General features: G+C 38.8%; 2 protein-coding genes across 15 annotated transcripts in view; both read right to left on the bottom strand.

The window, feature by feature from the left end:
• MARCHF8 (membrane associated ring-CH-type finger 8) overlaps positions 1–8,757 on the bottom strand; it is a 111,612-nt gene extending 102,855 nt beyond the window's left edge. For 5 of the 11 annotated variants that reach the window (XM_033412135.2, XM_033412151.2, XM_033412148.2 and 2 more), the window contains exon 1: positions 8,097–8,235. The gene's annotated coding sequence lies outside the window, so the exon portion shown is untranslated. Of the gene's footprint in view, positions 1–4,501; positions 4,727–7,462; positions 7,596–8,096; positions 8,236–8,616 lie in introns of those variants that run through there. The other 6 variants (XM_033412137.2, XM_033412140.2, XM_033412138.2 and 3 more) reach the window with 5 other exon arrangements.
• A 7,348-nt stretch (positions 8,758–16,105) lies between these two features.
• Positions 16,106–23,929, bottom strand: part of ZFAND4 (zinc finger AN1-type containing 4) — a 76,167-nt gene continuing 68,343 nt past the window's right edge. For 3 of the 4 annotated variants that reach the window (XM_033412112.2, XM_049697391.1, XM_033412113.2), the window contains 2 exons: positions 21,692–21,809; positions 18,685–20,574 (listed from right to left, as the gene is read on the bottom strand). In XM_033412112.2, the coding sequence (XP_033268003.1) occupies positions 20,439–20,574; positions 21,692–21,809 (254 nt within the window). In that variant the 3' untranslated portion in view covers positions 18,685–20,438. Of the gene's footprint in view, positions 18,096–18,684; positions 20,575–21,691; positions 21,810–23,929 lie in introns of those variants that run through there. The other variant, XR_007471455.1, reaches the window with a different exon arrangement.

The following is a 23,929-nucleotide window of genomic DNA, read 5'->3' as shown; positions in this document are numbered from 1 at the left end:
AAGCTTTAGGATTTAGAGTTAGACAGAGTTCTTAAACTTGACACCAAAGCCTTGATTCCCAATTGGAAAACTTTATAAATTGAACTTCATAAATATAAAAAACTTTTGTTCTTCAAAGGGTAAAAAGATCAGCCACCGAGTGGGAGAAAATATTTGCAAACCACATATCTGACAAAGGACTAGTATCTAAAATATATAAAGAACTCTTAGAAGTCAACAACAACAAAAATCCAATTAGTAAATGGGCAAAAGACATGAAGAGACTTTTGCTGAGAGAATATACAAGTGGCTAATAAACACATGAAAATATGTTCAACCTTACTAGCCATTAGGGAAATGCAAATTAAAATCACAATGAAGTTATCACTACATATCTACTAGAATGACTAAAATTAAAAATGGTGCCAACAGCAAAACGTGGGCAAGGATAAGGAGAAATTGAACCATCCTTTCCATATTGGTAGGAATGTAAAATGGTACTCTGGAAAACACTTGGGCAATTTCCTAAAACATATCATGTGAATATCATACAGCCCAGCAACTCCAGGAGTTTTATAACCAGAGAAATGAAGTAATATGGTTACAGGAAAACATGCACACAAATGTTTGTAATAGCTTTATTCAACTAGACGTCCTTCGGCAGGTAAGTGATTAAACAAATTATGGTACATTCATACCATAGAATACTATTCAGCAATGTAAAAGGAATAAAAAAAGAACTATTTGGACATGAAACAACAATGATGAATCTCCAGAGAATTATGCTCAGTGAGAAAAGCCAATCCAAAAAGATCACATAATGTATAATTCCATTTATATAATATCCTTGAAAAGACAAAATTATAGAAATGGGAGAACAGATTAGCGGTTGCCAGGGGTTAAGAAGGCAGTGGGAGCAGGGAGAAGTGGGGGTAGTTATAAAAGAACAACATGAGGGGGACTTCCCTGGTGGCGCAATGGTTAAGAATCCGCCTGCCAAAATGCAGGGGACATGGGTTTGAGCCCTGGCCCAGGAAGATCCCACATGCCGCGGAGCAACTAAGCCCGTGCGCCACAACTACCGAGCCTGCACTCTGGAGCCCACGAGCCACAACTACTGAGCCCGCATGCCACAACTACTGAAGTCTAGAGCCCTTGCTCCACAACAAGAGAAGCCACTGCAATGAGAAGCCCGTGCACCGTAACGAAGAGTAGCTCCCATTCGCCGCAACTAGAGAAAGCCCGCGCGCAGCAACAAAGACCCAACGCAGCCCAAAATTAATTAATTAATTATTTTAAAAAACAACATGAGGGAACCTTGTGGTGACAGACATATTCTGCATCTTAACTATAAAGATGTCAATATCCTAGTTGTGATATTGTACTAAAATTTTGCAAGCTGTTAACTTTGGAGAAAACTGTATAAAGGTTAAATGGGATCCCTCTACATTATTTCTTACAACTGCATATGAACCTACAGTTATCTCAAAATGAAAAATTAAATTTAAGAAAAAGGAAAAAAAAAGACATAAATCACAAGGCCACAAATGAGGAGAGACGGCACCCAAGCAGACAAAAAAGATTTCAACTGTTTTTTAAAGACAGAAAATATGGGAATACTAATTAATTTAGCAAAGTGGAGAAAGCCACAATAAAAAGTATGTGAAATAATAAATATACAAAATGAGCTAATTTGCCTATAGGATGCCAAAGAGCTCAGGTCTCAGGTTTTGAGTACTAGTAAAATACTAGCTAAAATAGAAACTTCTACAAATAAAACAACTAGTTCCTTGGCCACCTCTCCAACAGAAACCGCTACCAGAAGTGGGATGCTATCATAACAAAACCCTCAACAAGTTGCATTTTTCTTAGTCACCACTCTGTACGCAATGAGGAATTTCATATCAGAGAAGGAAAAGATGATGATCCACCTTATGCAGTAGAAAAATGGTTACAAAACCTGTTGATGGCTGTAACTCAGAAGGCAAATCACACACATGATGACTTTAAAACTGTATGGGGAAAAACTGGAAAATGAAACTTTACAGTGTAGGCTGATTATTATTGGCTGTTTCTAGCAAAAATCAAAAATTTATTTGGTTATTGGTACTCTGAATTGACTGGAAGCAAATGGATTAAGAGTCTGCTAAGTTTCTGTAGGAAATGTATTGGCAGAAAAACAACAGGGCCAGATTTAGAATGTCTGTTCAAGACTTAAAAACAACCTCTGGGGGCTTCCCTGGTGGCGCAGTGGTTGAGAGTCCGCCTGCCGATGCAGGGGACACGGGTTCGTGCCCCGGTCCGGGAAGATCCCACATGCCGCGGAGCGGCTGGGCCCATGAGCCATGGCCGCTGAGCCTGCGCGTCCGGAGCCTGTGCTCTGCAACGGGAGAGGCCACAACAGTGAGAGGCCCGTGTACCGCAAAAAAAAAAAAAAAAAAAACAACCTCTGGGAGTCCAACCTTCTACAAACAGGCAAACTGCATGATACCCAGGACAGCATGCTTCCAGCATCAATTCTGGACACAGGGTGTGAGCAAACAAAATAATGGAAAAAGAAGAACCTAAGGATGTTCCCTGGAGCCATGGAGAAAAAAGGATGTGAGTGTTTCTCCCAGGGAACAAAATCAGAGTCCAATCAAGAAACATCCTTCCCTTCTAGGGAAGGGAACCTTCCTTTATATCTGTCCATAAACATTAAAGAACTGCTACAGAAGAGTAAATACTGTGTGTCTATGCTTCACCTTCCAAATGCTACTGTTTACTAGTCATGTTGTGCCCTTATTATAATACTTTGGTGAGGAGAGTAATAAATAATGTGTTTTCTTAATTCATTTGAACAAGAAAGGCTTATCTGGACCTGATAAGATAGCCTGGCACCACTCAAAGATCCCATACAGGCATACCTCATTTTATTGTTCTTCATTTTACTGGGACTTAGCAGATATTGCATTTTTTACGAATTAAAGGTTTGTGGCAACCCTGCATTGAGCAAGTCTATCGGCGCCATTTTTCCAACAGCATTCGCTCACTCTGTGTCCTCTGTGTGTCTGTGTCACACTTTGGTAATTCTTAAAATAGTTCAAACTTTTTCACTCTTCTTGTATTTTTATGGTGATCTGTGATCAGTGTAATCTCTGATGTTACTATTTTAATTGTTTTAGATGCCATGAACCATGCCCATGTGAGATGGCAAACTTAATCAATAAAAGTTGTGTATGTTCTGACTGCTCTACAAACCAGCTGTTCCTGTCTCTCTCCCTCTCTTCAAGCCCCCCTATTCCCTGAGACACACAATAGTGAAAGTAGTCCAGTTAATAATCCTCAAGAGAAGGGATGGTTTAAATGAAACAAAGAGTCCTCTCACTTTAAATCAAAAGCTAGAAATGATTAAGCTTAAGAAGGAAGGCATGTTGAAAGCCAAGACTGGCTGAAAACTAGGCCTCTTGCACCAGTTAGCCAAGTTATGAACGCAAAGGAAAAGTTCTTGAAGAATATTAAAAATGCCGCTCCAGTGAACACATGAATGATAAGTGAAATATCCTTATTGCTGATATGGAGAAAGTTTTAGTGGTCTAGATAGAAGATCAAACCAGTCACAACATTTTCTTAAGCCAAAGCCTAATCCAGAGGAAGGCCCTAACTCTCTTCAATTTGATAAAGGCTGAGAAAGATCAGGAAGCTGTAGAAGAAAAGTCTGAATCTAGCAGAGGCTGGTTCATGAGGTTTAAGGAAAGAAGATGTCTCCATAACATCAAAGTGCAAGAGGAAGCAGCAAGTGCTGATGTAGAAGCTGCAGCAAGTTACCCAAAAGATCTAGCTAAAATGATTAATGAGGTTGTTATACTAAACAACAGACTTTCTATGAAGATGAAACTGTGTTATATCGGAAGAAGATATCATCTAGGACTTTCATAGCTAGAGAGAAGTCAATGCCTGGTTTCAAAACTTCAAAGGACAGGCTCACTCTCTTATTAGGGACTAATGCAGCTGGTGACTTTAAGTTGAAGCCAATGGTCATTTACGAAATTCCTAGGGTCCCTAAGAATTATGCTAAGTCTACTCTGCCTGCACTCTATAAATGGACCAACAAAGCCTGGGTGACAGCATATCTTTTCACAACATGTCACTAAATATTTTAAGCCCACTGTTGAGACCCAATGCCCAGAAAAGAAGATTCCTTTCAAAATATTACTGCTCACTGAAAATGCACTTGGTTACCCAAGAGCACTGAGTGAGATATACAATGAGATTATTGTATGGGTGTTTTCATGACCATTAACACATCCATTCTGCAGCTCATGGATCAAGGAGTAATTTTGACTTTCAAGTCTTATTATTTAAGAAATACATCTCAGAAGGCTGTAGCTGCCATAGATAGTGATTCCTCTGATACAGCTGGGTAAAACTGAAAACCTTCTGGAAAGGATCTCATCATTCTAGATATCACTAAGAACATTCATGATTCGTGGGAAGAGTTCCAAATATCAAAATTAAGTGTAGTTTGGAAGTTGATTCCAACCTTATGGATGAGTTCTTAAGGGGTTCAAGACTTCAGTGGAAGAAGTAACTGCAGATGTGGTGGAAACAGCAAAAGAACAAGAATTAGAAGTAGAGCCTGAAGATGTGATTGAATTGCTGAAATCTCTTGATAAAACTTTAGTGGATGAGTTGCTTTTACAGATGAGCAAAGAAAGTGGTTTCTTGAGATGCAATCTACTCCTGATGAAGATGCTGTTGAAGACTGCTGAAATGACAACAAAGGATTTAAAATGTTACATACACTTAGTTGATGAAGCAGTGGCAAGGTTTGAGAGGCCTGACTCCAACTTTGAAAGAAGTTCTACTGTGCATGAAATTTATCAAACTGCACTGCATGCTACAGAGAAATGGCTCATGGAAGGAAGAATCAATCAATATGGCAAACTTCACTGCTGGCTTACTTTAAGAAATTCCAACAGCCACCCCAACCTTCACCCCACCCTGATCAGTTAGCAGCCATCAACATCAAGGCAAGACCCTCCATCAGGAAAAAGATGAGGACTCACTGAGGGCTCAGATGATGATAAGCACATTTTAACGGTAGAGTATTTTTAAATTAAGGTATGTACATTGTCTTTTTTAGACATAGTGTTACTGCACACTTACCAGATTACAGTATAGCATAAACATAACTTTTATGTGCACTGGGAAACCAAAAAAAAGTTGTGACTTGCTTTATCTCAATATTTGCTTTATTGCGTTGGTCTAGAACTGAACCCGCAATATCTCCAAGGTATGCCTGTACTTTGAACTGAAGGCAATGGCTGGTTGTACAGGGGGTTAGCATGCCCTACATGTGGGAGGGAGAATGAAACAGTCTGGGGACCAGAATGGCCAACTGAAGCAGAGTCAATGCTACTTATCCACTACACTGGTCCCTGTTCCTGGGCAAATTAGAAGAATACATTTTCCAGCCTCCTTTGCAATTATGTTAGAGGTAAGGTGACTAATTCCTTACCAATATAATATGGTGAGAGTAATGTTAGCCACTTCCAGGCCTGGCCTTTAAAACCATTCATTGAGATCCTCCAGCTCTTCCACTGCCATCTTGGAAGCCAGATGGCATAGCTACAGATGGAGGAGTTACATCCAACTTGTGTTAGACTTTTCATGACAAAAATATTTTGTTGTTGCTCTTGTGCTGTTGCCATAGCACAGCACAGTCCAGTGCTTTCAAAATTTCTTGTGCATATAAATCATCTTGTTCTGAGGCACACCTGGGATGTGGCCTGAGATTCTACATCTCTAACAAGCACCAAGATGATACCAACGTGAACAGTCTACGGAATACACCTTGAAAAGCAAGATTAATACACAGGGGGAGAACAGATGATTCTCTGGAGAAACCGAATGGCCCAGAGAAAAGGTCTCCTGTAGGAACTGAGCAGCAAGACTAGAGAATTCAGGCTAGCATTCACAGTGAATCAAAAACTACATGTAAACAATATTGTCAACTATTTTCAATCCAACGAAGTGTATGCTTTGTAGAACTGAGAAGATGGCTTCCCCTGCCCTTTCCTGCATCTTCCCACCTGTCTTTAAGCCTGTCTTCCTAACCCCACCTTAAACCCCATGACCTGGATTAAATACCACCCCCTCTGTGAAGTTCTGCCATTCCATCTAATGACCAGATGGGCACTAATCCTCCTGTCAGTTTCCGTAGCACTTCTATCACTTCAAGACCCTCAACACATTATTCCCTGATTGCATGTGATTTAACTCCTCTATCAGAATAAGCACCTGAAAAACTACAACAGTGATCACATCAGCCTGGCTCAAAGGCAGTGCTCAGGTTTTTTGTTTTTGTTGACTGTTAAATGAATCCATGAATTAGAAAATTCAGGGATTTCAGAGTGAGTTGAGCAAAGAAACTAAATCAGGCCTAATTTTTTAAAAAAATCCTCAAAAATGAAGAATTAAAAATTACACTGCCCGAAAAAAATTTCAACATTGAAAATCTTCAAAATATAGCAAACACAAAACTGATAAATAGTTAAAACTAAATGTTTATAGTGCATACACTGGTCATTTCCATACTCACAGGTGGCCAAAGCAAAAGGCCTAAGATCTTCCTGTAGGATTATTTACCATCAGAACAGTCCACTGCTTTAGAAAATGTCTTGAGTCAATCAGATAACTAAAGAATAAGTAGGATTGTGAAGTATCTTTTCTAGAAAAAAAATAGTATATGCCATTTCATGACTCAAATTTGGTAATTTTAGAAATTTTGGCAACTTTTTTTTCTTTCAGTTATTTAAATTGTTTACCACCAAGAGTATAAACCTAAACATTATGTGATTATAGCAAAAAAGATCTGCTACATGGAGGGGGGGCAGGAGGGACCAAAGTGAAACAGAGCTGTTCTTCAAGAACTAGACACTGCTACTGATAACAAACAAAGGGTCTTGACTGGTTTAATGAATTCACTCCCATCTATGCATCTATAGTATCTTCCTGGAACTAATTTAAAGAAGACAAAAATGTTGGAGCTAGGGTTGCCAGATTTAGCAAATAAAAATGCAGTCGGCCCAGTTAAATTTCGGATAAACAATGACTTTTTTTTGTTTGTTTTGTTTTGTTTGCAGTACGCAGGCCTCTCGCTGTTGTGGCCTCTCCCGTTGCGGAGCACAGGCTCAGCGGCCATGGCTCACAGGCCCAGCCGCTCCGCCACATGTAGGATCTTCCCGGACCGGGGCACGAACCCGTGTTCCCTGCATCGGCAGGTGGACTCTCAACCACTGCGCCACCAGGGAAGCCCAACAATGACTTTTTAGTAAAGCATGCCCTACGCTTTATACTAAAAACTTATTCACTGTTTACTAAAATTCAAATTTAACTGGGTGTCCTGTATTTTATCTGGCAACCCTAAGGGAAGCCCAAATCAATCCAATTTCCTCACTTTGTAGCAGAAACTGTGACCCCAAGAAGGGAAGTGACTTACCTAAACCAAACATCAAGGAAGTCAGTTTGCTTTCAAAAGAGAAAACATATTTCACTAGGTCACCTTGGGTTCCACTCATGGTCCATTCGACCTCTGATTTTCACACACCTCACAGAAGCACCAAGCAGACAAGCTGTCAAAGGATATGGTTTTCCTCTTTTAACATCAAACTGTGAGTTCTAGTAAACTTACCAACTCTAGTCTTCAAAAACAACAAATGAGGAAACTATGTATTTCTCTTAACTTAAAAAAAAAAAATCCTCCTGATAATCTTTTTGCCTACACACCATCACCTCAGATTCTGTTTATGTTCACTCACTACATAAAACAGGACCTCCTTTTCTCCCAAACCTAGTTCTCTCAGGGGTATGGGAGCCGGGGAGGGGGGAGGAAGACAGTATAGCAGATAAAGATTCTGATTTTGACAAATTCGGCTTCCAAACAAGGTTTTAAGAAAAAAGGTTCCGTTGCATTTTTAAAAGCCTGGGGGGAGAAAAAAAAGTAACATAAACCATTATGACTTTCTCTAAGTTTTCTATTAAAAACTTCACCTAGTGAACAAGAATCCAAATCGTGTCAGGTGAAAAACTGAAAGTCAAACAGAAACTCAGCAATTAAAAGACGAAATATCTACCTATGCTCTCCCTCTGGCAGCTTCCAATGTATACAGGCCTCTCTCGAGATCACACACGTCGGAAGAGTAAGATCCTCAGAAATCACCTAGTCCATCCTTGCATTTTACAGATGCGGAAACTCAGGCCAAGGGGAGGGCTGACTTGCCCAAGGTCTCACAGCCCGTCGGGGGCAGGACTTCAACTGGGACTCCACGCTGGCAGCCCCGGGCCCTCAGCGCCCGATGGCTCCTGCGGCCCCCGGCTCAGCCCGGCCCAAGGGCAGCCTCGAAAACCGGGGCGGAAGAGCCCACGGCCCGGGGTCGCTGCCGCCTTTCGGCCGGATAGGCGCCTGGGCCCCGGCCCAGGGCGGTGCGAGACCCGGTCCTCGACGGCCGCCCCCGACCCGCCCACCTGTCGCGGACCGCACAACGGGCAGCCACACCCCCTGCCAGGGCCGGGGGCTCGGCCGGCCTCGACAGCGGCCAGCAGCGGCGGCTCCGCGCGGCGCGGGTACGCCGGACCCGAGGCCGCAGGAGTTACCTCAGGTGGGCGCTGAGCTCGCGGCGGGGAAACCCCCGCCCGCCTCGGGCATGCCGGAGACGCGGACGCAGCAGGGCTGCAGCTCGGCCACCGCTAAGCCTGTTTACAACCCTCCGCGGGAGGACGCCGACTGGTCTGTCACGTGATGCACACGTCACGTGCTCGACCGGGGTGGGGCAGAGGCGTTGCCCAGCGACGACGGTGATCTGGGGGCGGGCGTCGGCGTCGGCGCGGTCTTTCTGCTCTCCCAGCTCATGGGCTGCTGTGCAGAGTCGACAGCCGGCGCGCCCTGATCAACCCGGGCGAGGAAGAGGAAAGACCCACCACTGGCTTCGTCCTTTAGTGACCCCTGAGCCTAACCGCATGTATCATTCTTGTTTTGGAAGGGGGAGGGAATTCGGTCCGGCATTATGATGTTGAACTTGAAAAGAAAAATGGAAAATACTTCTTTACCCAAAGCTAGAAAACAAGGGGAGAGCAGAGGAATAAGCAATAATGGTTTGATTTGCCTTAATGAACACTTTTGTTTACTTTTGCTCCCTAATGTGAATGAAGGTCCACAGCCTACCATCCCCCCCATCATAGAAAGGCTGTGAAGAGGGCTTATGGGACTTCCAATTTTTATTTTAAATTATATTTTATTATCATTTCCATGATTAGTCTTTGTATATGTAAATACAAACATATCTAAGTAAATATTTGATTTGGCATTAAGCTTTTGTCCACATCAAACTTTCCTGGTTATAGCTCTGTCACTTTGTTTGTAGTGACTACTTCTACCAAGTGTAGTTTTCCTAGATCAAACTTTGTAGAAAGTCTCAGCCACTGACAATTTCTCCCATAATATTCATTATAAGCTGTGTAATAAATAATTTGTATTATTTCTTACTAAATTCATGAGTGAATTGGGAGCAAATACCTGCAGATATGCCAGTTGTTAGGTTGTCCTGGTGTGATCTATTGGGTAATCACATTCCACCATACATTTCCGATCACTTTGCATACTTAGCTATCTATGAGCACATTGACAGGGTCAAAACAGTGGACTCAAAATATCCTCCAGGTCAATAGGACAAGGTCAAATATCCTCTTCATTTCTATAACACACCTGGAATGCAGCACTACAAAGAGTACAAAATATAGTGATGGATCTTCGGCAATATTCATCTTGTACTATGGAAAATAGGTTACAAGGCCAGTTGCCACAACCTGGTTGACCTTTTCTGCTGCCTCTGGCAACAGATGTTCCACGAAGTCAGGAACAGTATCCTCCATTGGTGTTCCTTATCTGGGAAGCAAAGAAAGTTGGCTGATCCGTGCATGTGGAATCCTGCCATCCTTCAGTAGGAAGTGGCAAAGAACTTTTGTAGATCCAGAAGGATCTGTGAGTTAGGCAGTACTCTGGAGGCAATGCTAGGGTGAGCCAGGACTCACTGGAATTCTGGGGAGACATACAGAGATAAAAATTGATTGGTCAGTGGTCAGTGGATTAAAAGCCACAGGATTGGATGAGCTCACACAGAGCACTAACTCTGATACCTTCTGACCTCAACCCAGAATACAAAATACATTTTCCATACTGACTGTATTTACATGTATTGATCAATATATAGCTTAAAAGTTTCAAGAAGCAAATTTACCTTCCCTTTCTCTTCCACTTTATTCTGTTCAGTTTTTTAAAACTTCTGCTCCCAACTCAACTGATTTTTTTAACTGAATACTGGTTCTGTCCTACAGTTTGAAAATCACTGAAAGTCTCTGACCTAGGACATTAATTGCACAATTGCTGGGGAATAAAAGAGAGATCCAAAGGCTAGTCATATGGAGATTAGACTTCAGAGATTAGAAGATAAGCAAAGGAAATTTAGGAGCAGCCAGAGGTAAGAGGAGAAACAAAACAGAGGAGTCCTAAAGACAAAAGGAAGAAAATGTTTCAGGGAGAAGAAAATGCATGTGTCATTGGTCCTGAGAAGTTGAGTAAAATGAAAATTGACCTTTGGATTTGGCAGTTTACAGATCATTGAGAGCTTGAGAACAGAGCAATTAAGACAAAGTGGTGGGGATACAAGCTTGATATTTTTTATTTTTTTCAAGCTTGATTTTAGAGATAGTAAATGGTGACAGCAAATAGATGTATTTCTTTTTGCTGTAAAGAGGAGCAGGGGAATGGGACAACAGCAGGTAAGAGATGTGGGCGTTAAGGTTCTCTGTTTAAATATTTATACGCTAATAGAAATGGGTGAACAAGGATTGCGAGCAGGCAGATACCGATAGCTTGGTAGACTTGTTTGATGCAGGTGGAATTTCTTTTCCAGTTATTCATAGTTTAATAAAATAAGCTGAGAGTGAGGAGGGGGAGAGATGTTGCTGGTGGTTTTGCGGGGGGGGGGGGGTGGTGGTGAAAATCATCCAAGAGAGTGCAGCATCCCAGCCCAGTTCCAGCCCCAGCCCGGTGATTCCCCACATGGACGACTGCTACACCTTTCTGTTTCCTGACTTCCATCCTGCCTCCTACAGTCTTTTTTCTATGCGATCACCAGCATGATTTTTCAAAACTTAAATCCCATTATAGAAACCCCCAATATTTTCCCAGTTCAGAATAAAGTCCAAAGTTCTTGCCTATAAAGTCCTCCATGACATAGCCCTTTATTTCCTGTCATCTCCCTCACTTGCTTTGCTCCAGCCAGCAGGCTTCTCTGCTATTTCTTCATTACCTCAGGCAAAGAACACTTTCCCCCATTTCTTCACTGCCTTTGTGACTTTACTTAAATGTTAACTTTCTCATAGTGGCTGTATTTGACCACCCTTTTTAAAACAACACTCGTATCTGTCACCCTACTCTGCTTGGTTTTTGTTATAGCACTTATTACCAGCTGTGGCAGAGACATTTACAGCTCATGAAATGTCCATTCCCCACCCCAATAACTCTTGCAATTAGGTAGGGCCATATGCCCAGCTCTGACCAATGGGTTGTGAGCAGAAGGGTGCTTCTACACTTCTAGGCAAGAGCATATTGGAGCCACCATGCAACCCTCCAGCTCTCTCTTCCCCTGATGCAGCAATCTCACAGACCACACGTGGCACTGGCAAACCACACAACAGAAACAGACTGAATCACTGAGTTACCTTATCAGGCAGTTGCCCTGAAAAGTTGCCTGGCTCACTGAATTTTGCAAGGGTGAAGAATAAACTTCGTGTTAAACCACTGAGCTTTGGGGGTTAATGTGTTACCACATTGTAACATAACATCTGTTATAGCCTGAATTATGTCTCTTTAAAATTTATATGTTTAAGTCCTAAGTCCCAGTACCTCAGAATGTGACTGTATTGAAGATAGGCCCTTTAAAAAGGTAGTTAAGGTAAAATAAGGTCATTCAGGTGGGCCCTAATCCATTATGACCAGTGTCCTCATAAGGAGAGATTAGGACACAGATACCCATAGAGGGAAGATCATGTGAAGACACAGGGAGAAGGCAGCTCTCTGCAAGCCAAGGAGAGAGGCCTCAGAGGAAACCAACCTGCCAACTCCTTGATCTCAGACTTCTAGCTTTCTAGAACTGTTAGAAAATAAACTTGTTTAAGCCACCCAGTCTATGGTACTTTGTTATGGCAGCCCTAGTAAACGAATACATCCTAACACCAATACTCCATCTGGCATATTTATTTTTATTGTTTCCCTTCTCTAGAATATAAGCACATAATGAAAGCAGGGATATTTAGTTCAACACTATGTCCACAGCATTTAGAATAGTGCCTGACACCTAGTAGACGCTCAGTTAATACTTATTGAATGACTGAATACTGTATTTAAATGAAATTTTTTCCAAGAAAATCTCTGGGGCTCTACTCATTTTGCTAACTTTCCATAATATTTTTTAGATTCTTCTGAATTAAACTTCCCTTTTCATTTCTAATTTTACTAATTTACTTTTCTTTCTTAAGGTAATGTTGATATAAATTTGGCTGAAATATTGTGGAATAAGTGCAATTTTATTCAATTTCCAGTATTCACTTTCTTTTCTTTTCCTGATTTCCATTTTCTCTTTTCCTTTGGTTCTCTCAGTTCTTTTCCCAAGTTTTAGATCAGTTATAGTTTTTCTCTTTCTTTGTAACATAGACATTTCTACCTTATTTCTGGAATAAAGAATATAGCACTATTTTCTGGTAAGTTACAGCTTTGACTGTGTTGTGCAAATTTTAATAAGTACTATTTATGAAAGTTGGTGTATAAAATAATACTTTCTAGGATTTTTAAATATGTGTGAAGAATTTTTTAGTTTTCCATTATTGTTAAACACTTTAATGACAGCATTTTACAACAGAATACTTCTATGAATGTACTGTTTAAAATGTTTACTTTTTATATTTTACATGGATTTTCTTGCCCCCAAAGGAATCAAATACTTGAGAAAACATATATTCTCTATTTGTCCCATTTTATTGTCTACAAAAATGTTAAATTCATCTTGTTTTTCACTGTTGACTTGTCCTGTTATATCCACAATGGCTGTTAAGGCACATACTAGCTAGTCTAGTCCACTTCTTTTTGGACATATTTTTTTTAAGTTTTTTTAATAAACTATTTTTTAGAATAGTTTGATTTACATAAAATTTTCAAGAGTTCCCATATATCCCACACCCAATTTCCCCTGTTAATACTTTATATTAGTATGGTATATTAAAGTCTATGCTTGATTCAAATTTCCTTAGTTTTTTTTCTTTTTTTTAATTTTTGGCCACAGTGTGTGGCATGTGGGATCTTAGTCCCCCAACCAGGGATCAAATCTGCGCCCCCTGCATGGGAAGGCGAAGTCTTAACCACTAGACTGCCAGGGAAGTCCCAGGGGCTGTGGGTTTTTGACAGGAAGATCACAGAGGTAAAGTGCCATTCTCACTACATCTAATCAAGTGTTCATTCTATCAACATGATGCATCATTGTTGATGTTTGACCTTGATCACCTGGCTGATGTAGTGTTTGTCAGGTTTCTCCATTGTAAAGTCACTCTTTCCCCCTTTCCACACTGTACGCATTGGAAGGAAGTCACTAAGCACAGTTCACAGTTACAGAATGGGGAGTTATACCCACTTTCTTGAGGGAGGACTATCTACAGAATTCTTCTGAATGGGAGATATGTCTCTTCTCAATCATTTTAAAATTTACTGTTTATGTAAGTGTAGACTCATGGATACTTGTACTTCGAATTATAATCCAATACTACTTTATTTTATTGCTCAGTGTTCCAGGTTTGGCTACTGGGAGCTCTTTCAGTTGACTACTGTGTCCCTTTGATATACCCCATCATTATTGTAGGTTTTTGGTGTGGGCTTTCTTTTTTCAGCACTCCCTTTCTTTCTGGCACTACAAGAAGTCATATTTCCTGTTCCAGTCCTAGAATCAGCCATTTCTCTAAGGAAGTATGGTATTGTCCTTTATTAGACAATTGGTATTAGAAACCAAGATCTGGGTGCTAGGTGTACTCTTTGCTACTAGGATGTTATTGCTTCTAGACCCTCTCAGCTGACACAGCAATGAAAGATATCCAGACAATTAATTTTTTTTTTTTGGCCATGCCACGCAGCACATGGGATCTTAGTTCCCCGACCAGAGATCAAACCCCCGCCCCCCTGCAGTGCAAGCACTGAGTCTTAACCACTGGACAGCCAGGGACGTCCTGAATTAAATATTATTAAGCAATAAGAAGAAATGAGCTAAAAGTTAAAAAGTAAACTAAAATTTGCCTGTATCTTTCTACTTCAGGTATTTCCTCTACAGCAAGGTGTTGGACTTTATTTTTTTATCTTACCTGTAACTTTTTCTTTTTATGACTTAAGTCTATTAGCACTCCTTCCATCCTTTATGAACTTTTCTTCCCTTAATGTCTTCGTTTTAAATGTCTACTTTAAGTATTTCTATTGGTAAACATTGGTTTTTGAAAAATAAGACTGAATATGTTTATATATTAAGGATGTGATTATAACAAAGAAATACTATATAGACTAAAATCTCAACCTTATTCTTTTTTCTTTTTCTTTGTATATAATAAAATGTTTGATTCTCTTCTTGAGCAGATTGGATATAAGCTTTGGGGCTGATCTAGTGTCCCTGAATTCTTTTCATTAGGATTTTGTCCTTTATATTTTGCTTCTACCCCCAGCAAACCTTAAATTCTCATCCCTTTTGGAATCTAATCATTCTTTTGTAACAGAAACCGTAGGTAGCTGACCCAGTCTCCATTTCCAGTCTCTTTCTTCCTTGCTTGAAACTGCTATAATGGAAAAGCTAAAACTTTGATCTCCTAGGTGCCCTTATAATAGTGTTCTGGTCAATTACATATAGGATAAAGTCTCTGATCAGGGCATCCCTTCCTGAATAAAGGGGTAAAGCCCAACTAGGAAAAAAGTCTTTATGAGTTTTTTTTTTCCCTTTTCTTTTCTCCTAGGTCTCTCCCTCATCATTAACCCCTTTTCCTAGCTAATTATCACTTGTTACTCTTTGAGAGGTTTCAACTTAAAGAGTACTGGACTAGATCAGATGCTTCTGTTGCATATTTGCATATGTCCACATTTTTTCCTTTATAATATTTATCAAAATTATAATTAAATAATGACATGGTTAGTTGTTTAAAGTCTGTCTGTATTGCAATGTAAACTCCACCTGTCAAGTTCACCTATTTTCCAAACAACTAATTATAATTACTTGCACGTGGGAGGCACTCAATAAATATTTGAATGAAGGAGTTTCCAAAAGAGGATTACCTGACAAGCACAATCACCAAGCACACGTAAATTAAGCAATACTTCCACTTTTATCCTTGGCCCCTACCCACACTAAGCAGTCACATTCTTCATAGCCATGTACAAAATCATCAAGTATTTGAAAAAGATCAGTAACACAAAAGAAAGAGATTAACACTGCGAAATAATCCAAGAAAATGAATCGAAAAAATTCAACTAAAAGTTTCAGTTTCCAGAAATAAAGCTGACTAGGTTATTTGAGCCACTCCTCCGGCTGAAACTGCTGGACAAAAATTTTAAATGTATATATTCTTAAAGAATCAAAGAACTGGCAAGAGTCTTGAGAATCACTGGGCTGAAATCTAGGTGAAAGCATGCATCCAAAGAGGTAGGCAGAGCACTGAAATCCTGTCTATACTAAGTGTATACGCCAAACCATGACTCACAGGGCCAGGGAGACAGAAGTCAAGGCTCAATATCATTCAAGGGAGACCCTCTCCCCTCCAAAGCTGGGATTGTACTCCACCCCTCACCCCTAAAGCTGTAAAGAAAGGTAACTTGGAGCTGGTGGGGAGGCTGGCTGAGACAAGCAGGAACATGTGAGAAGTAAACAAAAACCAATCACTGGAATGACTAGAGATCGTAAGTACTGGTAAGGATGTGAAACAGAGGACTCTCAAACTGCTATGAGTAGAGATAAGCTGGTAAAATCCATTTTGGAAAATTCATTGATATCATCTAATAGGTTGAACGAACACAATAATCATCCATGATCCAGCAATTATGCTCTTAGGTGTAGACTCAAAAGAAATGTGTATACATGTGCTCCAGGAGACATGTGCACAAATGTTCATAGCAGCATTGTATATAATACTCAAGGCTAGAAACAACCCAAATGTGCATCAGCAGTAAATGGAAACATAAATTGTGGCACAGTCATATAGAAGAACACTTCGATAAAAATTAGGTACAACTACATGCGACACAAATAAGTCTCATAATCAACACTGAATGAAAAAAGCCAGAAAAAGAATACATGCCATACAATTTCACTAGGTAAAGGTTTTTGTTTTTGTAAAGCAAAACTGCAGGGATACATGCTTAGATGGTAAAACCATTAAAAAATGCAAGAAAATGACTATCACAGTATGGAAGGATGGTGGTAGTGATTGGGAAAGGGTAGGAGGCAGGAATGAGTTCTGGGGTACTGACAGTGTTTCTTATTTCTTAACGTGGGCAATAGTTACACAGAGGTTTGCTTCCTTCAGGAAGTAAAGATGGAGTTGGCATCTGAATAAAGAGTGGGTGTTAACAAGGGAAAACAGGCTGGGAAAAGTAAAAGTGTGGGCAAATCCCAGAAAGCATGGATTAACAGTACAATATGAGGCTGGAGAAGTAGATGGGGACCAGACCACAGGAGCCTTATTAGTAAGAAGGGTTAAGGATTTGGGTCTTTATTCTAAGAACACAAGAAGTCACTGATACACTGCGAGCATCGATGTGCTCAATTTTTTGGTTCTGCAAGCACACTACAGTTAAGAGTAGACAGTGGGTTATGAAGGACATAGAACTAATTTAAGCAGCCCAGTTAGGAAGCTATTGCAATAGCTCAAGTGAAAGCTATGGTAACATGGACTAGGGTAACTGCAGAGGAGTGAGTGAATTTGAAATAACTACTGTAACTAAAAATAACATCATTTTGGACTAAATATGTGTCTCCTCCAAATTCATATGTTGAAGCCCTAACCCCCAGCATGGCTATATTTGGAGTAAGGAAGTAATTAAGGTTAAATGAGGTCATTAGAGAGAGGCCCTGATCCCATGGTATTAATGTCTTTGTAAGAAGAGACATCAAAGTTCCGTGTGTGCACACTGAGGAAAGACCATGTGAGGACAGAAAGAGAGCAGCTCTCTGAAAGCCAGGAAGAAAGATCTTACCAGAAATCCACCCTGCTGGATCCCTTGAACTGGGACTTCAAGCCTCCAGAACTGTGAGAAAATTAATTTCTGTTGTTTAATTTCTGTTCTCACAGTTTTCTCTGTTTAAGCCACCCAGTCTGTGGTATTTTGTGTTATGGCAGCATGAGCAGACTAACGCACTAAAAAATTGGGAAGTACAGTCTTGAAGTAATGAGTTATCATGCTAAATTCCTTACCTGTAATAATGGGGCATCAAAAAATAATGTTTATATTGGCTACTGTTATGACGGTAACTACCAGAAAAACTAAAATAGAAATTATTAAAAGAGATTGGGGGAGGTATACGGTGACCTTTTTACTTTCATTTTTCATCTTTATATAGTTTTTCTAAAACTATGTAATTTACTTTCATTAATCACTTTGAAAGTTTAACATAATTTTCAAAGAAAAATGAGAACATCATACCTTCTTTCCTAAATTTCAGTCATTCACATCAACTTTTATGATATTTGTTGTATGTACCCTTGCTTGGCAATTTTCAATCAGTTTTTTTTAACCTATATCAATTTATTTTATTTTCAACTTAAGTTACTTAGGGTTACATTTTTTTTCTGATACAATATATAATTATTAAAAAATGTTGGGCTTCCCTGGTGGCGCAGTGGTTGAGAGTCCGCCTGCCGATGCAGGGGACGCGGGTTCGTGCCCCGGTCTGAGAGGATCCCACATGCCGCGGAGTGGCTGGGCCTGTGAGCCATGGCTGCTGAGGCTGTGCGTCTGGAGCCTGTGCTCCACAACGGGAGAGACCACAGCAGTGAGAGGCCTGTGTACCGCAAAAAAAAAAAAAAAAATGTTCATCCATGTATCACTTAAAATCATCTCATGTTCCAGTAGTGGTATAGCGGTCATAATTTGGGAAACACTGCTATATACAGGACTGAATTATCTATCATGATGGCATAAAACCATATGAAACATATATCAGAAAATTAATTCCCTTCTTCTTTTTAAAATTAAATACCTCCACAAGTTAACAACACTGATAAAATTTTAAAACATCTTAGTATTTAAAGTTCCCATATTAGAATGATTAAAGTTCACTAAACTTGAAAATATTTCATGTAGGTAAAAGTTAAAATTTTTCAGACTTTTAGTGTTGCTAAAACCAAATGCTTACTGTTTAAAAAACTCCAGAAACTAGATTTTATTATATAAAGTTAGTTTAGTTATATAAAACAATATAAATGCCTTAATTTTTTTGTCATGGTAAGCTGTCCAATAAAATTAATTCATTTAACTAATGTCTAACCAGTGCCTATAGGCAAGGCATTCTGCTAATTATTAGCAATGCAAGGATAGATCTGAAGTCTCTAAAAATTATGATCACTTCCCCGTAAGAATTTAAGGCATAAAGAAATGGCTCCCAGGGGATATATGTATGTATATAGCTGATTCCCTTTGTTATACAGCAGAAACTAACACACCATTGTAAAGCAATTACACTCCAATAAAGATGTTTAAATATATATATATATATATATATATATATATATATAATTTCTTGAATTAAACTGGTTTATTTCTCAGTGACTTAGAAATTAGAAAAAAAAGACTCAACTTTGACCAAAATCTTTGGTAAACTTAAAACAAGACTTCTTTCTACATGGTCTTGGTTTATAAAGCATAGTGCACTAAGCATATACCAAACATGTCCTAAGCATCCACATTTATCTATAGAATAAATACGTCTTGGCCCACTTTTCAGCAGCCTATCCGTGTAATAGAGTAAAAGCTGAACTGCTCAACACAGATGGAAATATTTTTCATTAGCCTATATAGCCCCCCTTAAAAAGTATGCTATCAACCCCTAATTGCATCACTACTCCACTAATTTCTCACCTTTCCCTTTTGTAAATGTATTTCCTTCTTGCTCTGAAGTAATTTTTCTCCACTCAACATTTAATCTCTTCTAGGAAGCAGAGGAAGGGTAACGGAACTCTTCATTTCATTCAGCCTTGCATGGAGAAAGAGGCCCTGTGGCCCTGTGGAGCACCTAAATTAGCCTTCTGGTACCAGTGCAGATCCCACTTGGGTTGGACTAGAGTTGCAGAGTCTACTTGGGTTGCCTGCCAGCTATTTACCGGGGTTCAGCATCAGATTCAACTAAGCTTCCATAAAGCAAGTGGCCTCCCAAAAGCTGGTATATTAGCTACATCTGGGGAGCAGGGCCCTTACACCTTAAAAGCGTTCTTTTATACTGACAGTCATTTTTTCCAAGTAGAATAAATTACTGATTTATTTAATTAAACTGTTTTATTTTAAAGTATTTATAAAAGAAAAATTATTGTGAATAATCAAAATCATAATGAAATTGAATATTTATTTGAATTTCTCCTGGTAATAGCACTCAACATAAGAAAAACAAACCAAGCTGTGAGATTTTGTTTTCTGTATAGCCATTTTTCAAAAAGTGAAAAGTTGGGTTCTGTATTTAATGGCAACAAGTGGGACATCATCTATTTTAAAACTACCATTCAAAAAGTAGTATTTTAAGAAATATATACTATGATTAACATGATGTGTTTTATAGAATGGATACATATCTGAATGTCAGTCTGAATATGGAAGAAATATATGTGTTAAAACCACACTGGAAAACCAAATGTTCTTTTTTTACAAAAAGCTTGAAATAAAAAGGAACTTGCCAGTAAACTCAATAAACTTTCACGTATGGGATATTTGTTTTAAATCCCCACCCACCCCACCCCCACAAAAAAAATTGTAGATTTGAGTAGAGCCATTACATGAAGGCTTATTTCTGTACAACATGGAAGCTGGTTACATAGTCAATGTTAACTTCCTAAAGTGCATCTTTTGAAGACTTGTCTAGTAAAATTGCACTATCAAATATAAAATACTTAACACATGACATGCAATAACAAAGCTAAACCATTATAGTTTAAAGTTTTTAAAACTACTTTTAAAACTTTTGATTCACCAAAGAATGAAGATGTCAAATACAGTAGCATTCTCATTCTCCAACAGTATGCATTATATGCTTTGGCAAATCTTTTGGAGTCGAACAAAAATAATGCAGTCTAAACAACATTTCTTCTGTCATTGTAATACGATTCCTCGGGCAGAACATTTAGGTGCAGAGCAAGAGTTAGATTTTTGGAAGTTTTGGTGCATTAACCACAGGATTTGCCTCCTGTAAGTATCTCCTCCCTGCACTCTTGTAATCATAGGTGCAGCTGTGAGTTTCTGCATAGCGATGAGATGCACAGAAGTTGTTTCCACATCTAAAGCACAAAAAAAGTTTATGTGAATAGTCACATTTCTACAAGAACCTCATCTCTCTGGGAGATCAAAGCTTGATTTCACGTAGTCCAGCAGGAGCCCTTTAGTCCTCTTTAGAATTGCAAGGCTGACATTTCCCTTCTACTCATAAACAAGCACAAGCACCCCAAAAAAAGAACCGGTTAATTGTCTATGAATATGGGACTTTATAATAAAGAATCTCTTCTGGAGTGAAACAGGCTGTTGACCTCTAGGAAGTAGTAAAACTGCAAAAAGCAATAAATATATCTACCACTTCCTCTTATATCTAGTAAACCTGGGAGAACTCTGAATTTCTGAGAAATTCAGTCTAATAAGAAAATTAAATTATGTAAAACCTAACTATGCCATGAAAGGATTTTAAACTACTTCTAGCAACAAGATAAGCTGTTTCCATTTGAACAGAATACACTCTAAAAAGCAGCAGCTTTGTTTAATGCCTGGCCTCAACCTAAGGGCAGACACCATCCTCGGAGCATATTAGCAATGCTAATGAAAGAAATAATTATGAGTAGGAAAAAATTAATTATTTTTATAAACATATTATTCATCTGTTTTGAAAAGTGTACCATATACTCATAATTTATAGTACATTAATGTTAAATTTAGTCCTTTTTTGTTTAATTTAAAATAGAATCGAGAATTCCCTGGTGGTCCAGTGGTTAGAACTCCACGCTTCCACTGCAGGGGGCAAGGGTTCAATCCCTGGTTGGGGAATTAAGATCCTGCATCCTGCATGCCACTCAGAGTGGCCAAATAAATAAATAAAATAAAATAGAATCTTGGAGGAGGGGTTCTTCCAAGCCACAGTCAGAGAAACCATCTATCATAAGACAAAGAAAGTACACTTCCATTGGTTTATATGTCCTACTTTAAAGGGCAGGGGAGGATCTCATGACTTTGGAAACACATAAGCTATCTACTTGCTCTTTACTTCAGCCAATAAGGAGTTCAGCTGGGTCTATTTGAACATCATCTTAATGATGTTATGAATAGGCAATTTAAAGAACATTTTGTATTGTATCCCCACACTGGGTCACCACAAAAAAAGCATCCCAGCTTTTCAGCTAGCCAACCTGCCTGCATTCGTAGCTAGTAGCCAGTCCAGTTTTCTTTCCACAAAGAAAACAATGCTTTGTTGTTTTCTTCTTTGTTTGAATAGGGGCTTTCACGGGTGGGAGGTGATGAGTACATTCTCCTGTTAGAGAAAGCACACCTTGATTAATACAGACATAAAATTCTAGATGTGAAATACTATTAAAACATTAAACACATTCCTGCCACAGCAAACCTCTAAGCCATAAAAAATTAATTAGTGCTTTTTTTATATCTAAAATTATTTACAGAGTTGCAAGTAAAGATGCACTAGAACTGTTATATTTTTTAAGATGTGGTAGGTTTCTACTGACTGAGACATATTTTTAGGACTTATAATATTTTTACATACCAACACCTTTCTAATTATTTCTGAGGACACTCAGTATATTTAAAGTATACTGAACTTTGGCAGAGAATCAAGAAGAATATCTGGTTCAAAATCATATTTATGAGGCTTCTGAGGAACAATATAATACGTATTATAATCACCCTGTCCTTTCACACCAAGAAGGAGCACAAGAATATCATGAAACTGGTCTTTTAGACCTAATTATACCATAGAAACTAAATTCATCAAACCACAAGCAAGTTATTCTTTCAAAACTTCAATTTGTTCATTTTTATGATAACAGGACATGTATTTTTCTCCCTAAGTTTCTAAGTGTTTAAAGGTCAACTCAGTTCTCACATACAAAAAGCATTCTGAAAAATTTAAATGTTATATTTATATAAAATATCATATTATCAATAGTGACTCAGGGTACACTGCTCGATTTCACAGTACTACTACCTTTTCAGAAAATATTTACTAAATTCTGGGCTATTGTAACAACTTGATTTTTTACCTTAAAAATAAGAGCACACCTGCTATTATATGAGAAAGAATTAAATCAATTTCTTTAAATACTAAGTGAAACGCTTTTAGAACTGAGTAGAATTCCAACAAACCCCACTCATAAGCAGAGAGACTCAATGTCACTATCCATACTTGTTACACTAACAGTATAAGTACACAGTGCGTGGTGGCACCCAAAGGCCAAGAAACAAGAGGCAAACAAAGAAAGCAAAAACAAAGGGAAGAAGTGAGAAGAAAAATGGTAGAGTGTCAATAGAGATGATACCTATTCTCTACTACTGAAAAAGGTTTGAGAGGTCTGGGCTTAAGGTTTATCTGGCAGCTAAAAGTCTCTGAAAATCCTTCAAGGGTTCGAAAAGTTGGAATTACAATTAATTGACACTATGCCTTTTCCCACAACCCAAACTGGGTGCTGGATATACAAGCCCAATAAAATTAAGTATGCTTTATTACTAGGCTAAAATACAGTCCAAGATCTCGCCCAAAACTGGAAAAAAAAATTGCCTAAAACTGGAAACTAACTTATGACTCCTAATGGTGGCCAGGCACCAACTCAAGTTAATAAGCACTTTCTTCTTCAAGTGCACTTAGAGTTATCAAGAACATTTCACAAAGGTGATGGGATACTTTCCTCTTCTTAAATAATAAAAATAAGACAAGCATTTGCACAGGACACAGAGGAAAGGCATATACTACCAGATATCCTCTGAAGCTCATCTAATTGCAATTATCTTTGAAATTCAGGCTTAGGATATTCTTCCTTAAACAACAGTAGAAGAAAAATCTGTTGACGAAAATTTAGTTCAGTGTAGTCATATTTTCATGTTTTTCTTTGCTTGGGGGTGCTTAATTCAATGTTTCGCAAGCTTTTTTTTTTTTATTCAAGAACTCTTGTGAATGTGCAGAAACTGAGAACATAGTAGTGACCGAAATAAGGTGGCACAGAAACATAACCACAGTCTTCTCCTATGAGAATGGTTTCCATATATCCTTCTACCAACCAGAGAAAAATAAAATTATTAGTCATATACTCCATGCTAGGAACCAGCCCTAATATATAGGTTCCCTACTACCAACAGGAAAAATTCAACTTCCATGGATTGACATTCAAGGTCACATGTCCAATATGATACCTTTCTAACTTTCCAGAGTCATTTTCTGTCATTTGCCACATCATACCCACCCTGAATGATGCACCAGACCCATTCACATGTGCAATCTCTTCTTCTAAAATGCTCCAGTAACCTTGTCAACCTAGTAAAACTCTACTCATCCTGTAAGAAGATATCATCAATCACCAGCTCCTCTCTGAAGCCTTCTCTCAAATGTGTAATGAACATATGAATAAAGAAAAAGTCAATAAA

Source organism: Orcinus orca, chromosome 14 (genome assembly GCF_937001465.1).
Source record: "Orcinus orca chromosome 14, mOrcOrc1.1, whole genome shotgun sequence".
Taxonomy (NCBI): domain Eukaryota; kingdom Metazoa; phylum Chordata; class Mammalia; order Artiodactyla; family Delphinidae; genus Orcinus; species Orcinus orca.
This window is presented reverse-complemented; position numbering and strand designations above follow the sequence as displayed.